The sequence below is a fragment of the Argiope bruennichi genome, chromosome 1 (assembly GCF_947563725.1).
Source record: "Argiope bruennichi chromosome 1, qqArgBrue1.1, whole genome shotgun sequence".
Lineage (NCBI taxonomy): Eukaryota > Metazoa > Arthropoda > Arachnida > Araneae > Araneidae > Argiope > Argiope bruennichi.
In genome coordinates, this window is record NC_079151.1 from 60671178 (window position 1) to 60678501 (window position 7324).

The following is a 7324-nucleotide window of genomic DNA, read 5'->3' on the forward strand; positions in this document are numbered from 1 at the left end:
TTTATTCCATAATATTAATCAAAAAGAATTTTATCAATATGACTGATGCTAACGAAGAGAAATTCCTCTAATCTTTAGTACATCAAAAAGATAGATTTGAATGGAAGAGTCAAGAATCTTTAGTATCTGTTATAAAATTTAATTTCATTCAGCAGCAATTTTAAATTAAAAGAAAAAAATATATTGATGCGAAATATTTTTTCATTTTTTTTTATTCATACTATTTTTTATTCGTAATTTTAATTCTTTTCTGCATGTTTATTTTTTAAGTCTTTTTTTTTTTTTTTAAACACATTTAGGCGTTTATTTTCTTAATTGTATGCCATCGTTTTATTTTTATTAATATTTCTGCTTAATTGTTTTCAAGACAAATTTAGAGAATTAGTGATAAAAGGAGAGATTATTTAAGTTCCTTGGAGGGAACGTAATATGTTTCAATTAACAGTGGAACACAGCAATCACAAAATTGCATCTTCCAAGAATTGTTTCCTAGCTAATATCTTCAAAAATAAATTGAAAGAAAATAAAGAATTACAAAATATACATGTAAAAACATCATTTTAATACCGTTGAAAGATAATTAGTTAAATAGTCTCATTTGTTTAAATTATTAAACAATTCTAACTTTCCTGACAAAGAAATAAAATGCAGTTATATTTATAGCAACTCTACAAAATTTTCTTGAAAACATTTGTCTTTTCAATAAGTTCATTAACTTATTGAAAAGCATAATAAAAATATCTGTTATGCAATTGTAATCAAGTTTGAATTTTTAAATTCGTATTTTACTGCAAATTCTGAATTAGCCATTTCATTATTCAAACTATTAAAAGCCTTCTGCCTAGTTAGAGTGTGAAACAAATTAACTTACTTTATAGATGCTGATGCAAAAGAGCCTTATATTCGTACCATATAAGTGTATGTTTTTTTATATGACACCGGAAAACATATAAATAAGAATTTTTTTGGTTAAAATAAATTGTTTCGTTCAAGAACAAACATCAGACGATTAATGAATGATTTTTTTTGATGAATTCTTTTCAAAGAGGCAAAAATTCCTTTAAAAAAAATATTCATTTATTTTTAAAGTGAAAAAATAGGAATTAGTATTTTGCGGTGATATGTAATTTTTGTTCCTTGTTTATAATATACCTTTGACAATAATAATAAGCTCTGAAACATCTAAAATGTTTTATATTAATCATTTTCGTCTTTTTTTTTTTTCAAGAATATCTATAGGATATCATTTATTTGTGTTTTATCCCAAATACTTACTTCTTATGAAGTTTTAACTATGCTTTATTAAAAATTACGTGGCAATGTTTAAAAATTTAGAAATTGTATATTTTTTATATTGATAATGCTTCTCAAAATTTTACAGATAATTTTCTTTTAGGGGTCAAAGATTACCTTACATAACATTTTATCCTTTTGATAATATCATAGCAAGATATGTCAAGGAAAATATTGATGTTCCATATGTCGTTCTCGAGGAAGCCCTTGAAGGCAAAATATGTTTTCGATTCAATACAATGGAAGGGGACAAAGAATAGTAGTTTACAGTCTGTAAGTTAACACTCATTCAGAAGTACGGAAAATGATTAAAATTCAATTTCTTTGACGGCTATGCAATCCTGTTCCGCAACATGAAGACAAATGCTTTATTTTTGTTAACAATTATGCATTTGCCTTTCATTTCTTACATTACTTTCGATTCATCATCATAAAAAAATAATAAATAAATGAAGTTAGCGAAGAATCACAACCTATATCTATAGTAAGTTAAGTTTTATGCTTTTATAATAAAGGTTTGTGTTCAAATTGCCATATTCTCTCAGTTCTCAGTTTTACAAGTTATGATTAATCATAAATTTTATTTTCTTCTTCTCTTTTTGAAATAACACAGAATTAATTAAAGAATATCATATTATGGTTGTGTAAGAGATCTTTAGTTTCTTAACAACACGCACATTTTACTTTTTAAAATTAATTTTTAAACTCCTTCTTTCATCACATTTCATTAAATAAAACCGTTGTCATGTTCAGTTTTCATATATGTGCGTAGTATAAAGCTCAAAATTCAGTAATAATAATTCACGAAAATAATCATAAAACCTTAATTTTTTAATAAATTTTAATACATTTCCCCCCTTAAAGGTAATGATATTTATAGAAAATAATATCCAAATAGGAATTCTATAAAAACTAACAAGCAAGCAACAACAACAAAAATTGGAATTAAATTATCTCGTTTATTTTTATTTATTTCAACGGACTGCGTACATCCCTTTCTAAATTTATGGCGATTAAAAAAATTCTAAATAGTGCAGAAAATTTTGATATTAACCACGCGAAACCAAAATATATAGAAAAAATCCGCACATGCGAAACAAAAAAAGATATTCATTAACAAACCTCAATCATTCCGGCACAGAATTTCTATAAATATCTCTAAGCCCATCCGAACCCCCCCCCTCCTCTTCTTACACAAACCACGAATTCATATTAAAATTTGACATCTCCCCCTTCTCTGTAATTCTTTAACTTTTTTTTTATTAAACACACACCATACAGGCACGGCATAAAAGCACATAAAAAATAAAATGCCGCAACATCTGCCTTTAGAAGGAGCATCCACTGATGGAGCGGAAACAGCATCCTCTCTGCTTTCCCCCTTTTTAGGCAAGACGCTGACTGCAATATCCTTCTGTTCTGCCCCCCTCGATAACACCAGGCCACGCGCCGTATGTTTGCAATCATCCGTTCAGGACGCGTGGCCTTCTGTTAACTGGGAGGCAGCTGCCACGCGCCACATGTCACATCTGAATAGCAAAAGGCAGGCCCTCCAGCAGAACGGGCGCGTGGCACCTCCTATATATAGAGGGAGCTCTGCCCCAAACCCGCATAAACAACTTTTTACCTCCAGCGTGCAGTGGTCTCTTCTCTTTCTACCTCTTTTTGGATTACACGATACGATTTTGATCTAGTTTCACCATAAACAAAATGGGACAACACGGCAGTTGTATTCAGGGACAACCGGTAAGTTGACTCGTAATCGTTCGATTATTATTTATCAAAAAATTGCCTTTTAAAACTAACAGATTTTCAGAAAAACTTTTATAAGTATGAAAATTAGAAGAAATTTTTAAATTATACTTCACATTTACATTATTAGCAATTCATTGCATTTGATATTTATAAAGTGATTTTTAAAATAAATAAATAATAATATAATGACTTTAAATTCTTGTGATTAAAAAAGAAATAACTAAATGTATAAGAATTTTTTTATGCAATACTTGGAAATTTAACAGTAAAAATTTTTGATAGTTAAAAACTTATGGGACTTCCATAAAATTTGAATATATATATATATATATTCTTAAATTTGGAAATAAAATTCTAATTTAAAACATGTTTTTAAACTGCATTATAAATACTTAGATTGTAATTTAATGAAATATTTCATTTATTACAGGATTGGTCTGGACCATATGAAAAAACTTCATCCAAAGGTCAAGATGAACTTTATGATCAGATTAGAAAACTTGCAACAATGAGTTCCAAATCGAAAGATTTGCAAGAAATCGAAAACTACCTCATAAATAAAATAAATCCAAACTGTCCCCAGCATGGAAGACAATCTCTTTACAGAAGCAATAGTAAAACTTCATCTACATCTTCCAAAATTTCAACTGCAAGCAAATATGAAGAGCTATTCCACAAAGAAAGTTCTTGTAAAGACATCAATTTCAACCAAAGTCAGACAGATAACAAAACCCCAAGCATTAAACCAATAATTGTCAAGAAAAGTTCATGCAAAGTTCATGGTCATGCCAAAACACAAGAAATGGTTGCACCTTCTTCAATATGCCGTGTTCACGGAAGTCAAAATTCTAGTCAACGGAAAGTAGAAACGATTGAAAATCAATCAGTACCAATTCATCAGCAAAGCATCCAACAGCCACCTGCATATCAGCACCCACCCCAAACAAAAATGACCACACAATCAGTAATTAAATTCAAGCCAGAATATGAAGAATTCTCTGATGACGATAGTACAATAGCAAGCACATTTTCATGCCCTGAATTCTTGACTAGTCTGATACTTCCATCAGAAGAAATAGAAACACTTGACATTTTGGCTTCAGTGGGAGTCCAGTCAGCAAAAGGTAAATATTCTAAAATAATTGTATAATTAAAATGTATGATCTTATCAAATGTTAATTGACATGCTACTATATAAAGCAAAACAATTTAAAGTAACTTAAAAGTTGAAGTTAAAATAACGATGTTTATGAAATTTTGATATTTAGTTTCCATGAATTAAAGTATACTTTTTTTTCCTCAATAGAAATCATTCAAAGACTAGAAGATCGTGCAGAAAGCATTGTTGAAACTTTCGGTGTTGTACTTAAACATCTAGAACATGGCGATTGGTCTACTTTCTGTATTAGCACAAGCCGACTTTGTGATGATATAAAAAATGTGATGAGAGATTATCACCTCAGCTCAGAAATGAAAGATGTAGAATCGATCAAGGTAATGTCAATTATTCCATTTAGACATAACATTTGGAGATTAGAATTAATATAAAAGTATTCCTGTCTTGAATAAAAAAAAATGTAATTAACTAATATCATTGTCTTCTCTTACAGATTAGAAACCATGTAACAGAGGCTTTGAACAAATTGACAACACATATTTTAAGGTAATTATTAATTTTTTGCTTAACTTTAGCAATTCATTCTTTCTTATTCCATTCATATCTGATGTCCAAAATACGCAATGAAGAACTTTATATTATTAGAGAAGTTTTAACTAGTAAAATAAGTAATAAGCCATAAGGTGAAATACAACTAAAAAATTCTTAATTGAAATCTAATTCAATTTTCTTAAACCATTAAAATTAAATTACTTTTTAAAAATTATTATCAACAAAAAAATCACTATAATGTATTATATTTTTTAATTATATTCTTCCTTTTAATTTACAGTTTGAATCAGAATTCATCTTCTGAAACAAATCACAATGTTTTGCTGCCTTCCTTTAAAGTATTGGGAGAAGCTCTCCATGAAATGATGGAATTCCTCATTAGTAAAGAATTAAAAGTCCTGATTGAATGCCTGAATCCTGACACCAAAAATTCCTCAATAAGGATGGCAACATGTGCCTTGGCAGAAATGTCCCTCTCGGGAGCTTTGATGAGTCGGCTCATTGTTCAGGTAAATATTCTTTTAAATCATTATTCTATAATTTTTACAATGGTATTTTTGTAATAAAATTTCATAAATATAAAAATGTCAATATATTTTTTCTAAAAAAAATAATGTTTTTATATTACAGGCTGGAGCCATTTCACCTCTCCTAAGCATCTGCAAGGTTCACAAATGCAAGCATTTACGCCCACTTGCCCTTCGAGTATTAACAGTAATATGTTCCTCCCAAATGGCTCTGGAAGAATTTGAAAAAGTAAGTATTGATAAATAAAAACATAATAATTAAAAACATTCTACAAAATTAACTTATATGCATGGATTAATTTGCCAGTGTAGTAATAAACTGTTTATCTTTGCAGATATCTGGATTCAAAACAATTCTGAATTTGCTAGCAGAAGAATCTGAAGAAAAAGTTGTGTGCGAAACAGTTGGATTTTTGGCTCAAATTTTGAAGCAATGGAGTGAAAACAAATGTTCAGTTGGAACAAAAATTGGACAAGATTTAGATAGTCTGGTGCATTATTTAACTGGTAAGTTAATGTATAAACATTCTGACAATTATTTTATTTGAATGAAGATTTAATCGAATGATAATTTATAAAGTCTATGAAAGATAATGTCAAAGTCTATATACTAATAAAATATTAATAGATTTTGAAATTATTAACTTTGTATACTCTTTCAATTATATTGTCTAAACAAAATTACACTTTTAAAAATAAAAGATTTAAATTTATGAATGTATTGATATGTAATAGAAACTTTAAAATCTCACAATTTTTTTTACATCATAGAAATAAGGGGGGGGGACGATTTGACCACTTTGTGAGTTAAAAGACTATATATTAGTAACCATTTAATTTACAGCTAAGTTTATTTGAAACTGTAATATTGCACAAGTAGCTATTGTGCATAGCTTATAATATTACAATATATAAATTAAAATACTTTCTTCCTTTTTTAGAAGCTGCAAAAAGAGCTCTTTCTCCAGAAATGTTTCTACTATCTGCTGCGTGTCTTGCTACTCTTTCATCATACAATGCGAAGGCAACAAAATGGTTAGATATGCATGCACAAGAAATGCGACTGTTGGCTAGCGGAAACAAACAAGAAAGTTATGTATAAAAGAAAGTTTTCATGGAACATTATTAGTCAAATGTCTTTCATCACAGTATCCCTAGTCAAATTCATGAACTCATTCATAATATATTGAACTGAATGAACTTTGTGATATTGCATATTTTTATATGGTTCATATTGCTTTTATATTCATCATGTGCAAAGCAAAAAAAAAAAAAAAAATTGTATATATTTTCTTCCCCAGACATGTTTTGGTAGTTTTCAAAGAAGTAACATGTTGGGATATGTAACATACAAATATCGCATCTTTGTCACTTTGAAAAGTTTTGAATTTATCACTGTGTGTTGAATTAGCACTTGCTTAGTTTTAATTCCTTAAAGAAGAAATCCTTAAATTATAAGTTCTCAGAAGGATTATAAATAAGAAAGATAATTTAAAGGTAAAAATATTTATATATATCAATACTACTTAAGTAAGATTCTAGTAAAATTAATTTCTTAAAAACTTAATTAGCTAAGCAAGAGCTAACAGACATAGTGTACAAATGGACTATCATATTTGTTAAGATCAATTTATATTCTAGATTTTATATTGTTATGATGGTAATGAATACAAGTCATGTACAAATGATTATGATATATAAAGAAAGATGCTATGCATTACACACCTGGTGTTATACTAGTCTAAAAATTTGTGCAGTATATCTAAAAAATGTATTTATACTATATAAATTTATTTGCATTACAGAATGTAACATCCAGCTAGCTTTACCAAAGTTATCCAATTATATCTTTCCCATTATAAGGGAACTTAGAATTGTATAATATTACAATTTAAATGTATATAAGAATTTACATGTCATTGTTACTTTTATAATAAAAAAAGTTGGTATAGTATTCTTTGCCTGTTTTTCCAACTGATTTTAGACACTGAACCAAAAGCAGCAAACAAAATTTATAAAAATTGGTCAATCTATTCTTTTGAAAAAGCAATGAAAATATTTGCTAATGAAAATATAATGA

The 7324-nt window shown here is 28.2% G+C and overlaps 1 protein-coding gene across 1 annotated transcript; it reads left to right on the forward strand.

The window, feature by feature from the left end:
* Nucleotides 1–2878: 2878 nt before the first annotated feature.
* LOC129968691 (uncharacterized) lies at nt 2879–7145 on the forward strand. Its single transcript, XM_056082848.1, has 8 exons — nt 2879–3039; nt 3479–4172; nt 4355–4542; nt 4659–4711; nt 4998–5226; nt 5348–5473; nt 5580–5751; nt 6186–7145. The coding sequence occupies exons 1-8, from the start codon at nt 3004–3006 to the stop codon at nt 6344–6346; spliced, it is 1659 nt and encodes a 552-aa protein (XP_055938823.1). The 5' UTR covers nt 2879–3003; the 3' UTR covers nt 6347–7145.
* The last annotated feature ends 179 nt before the right edge of the window (nt 7146–7324 follow it).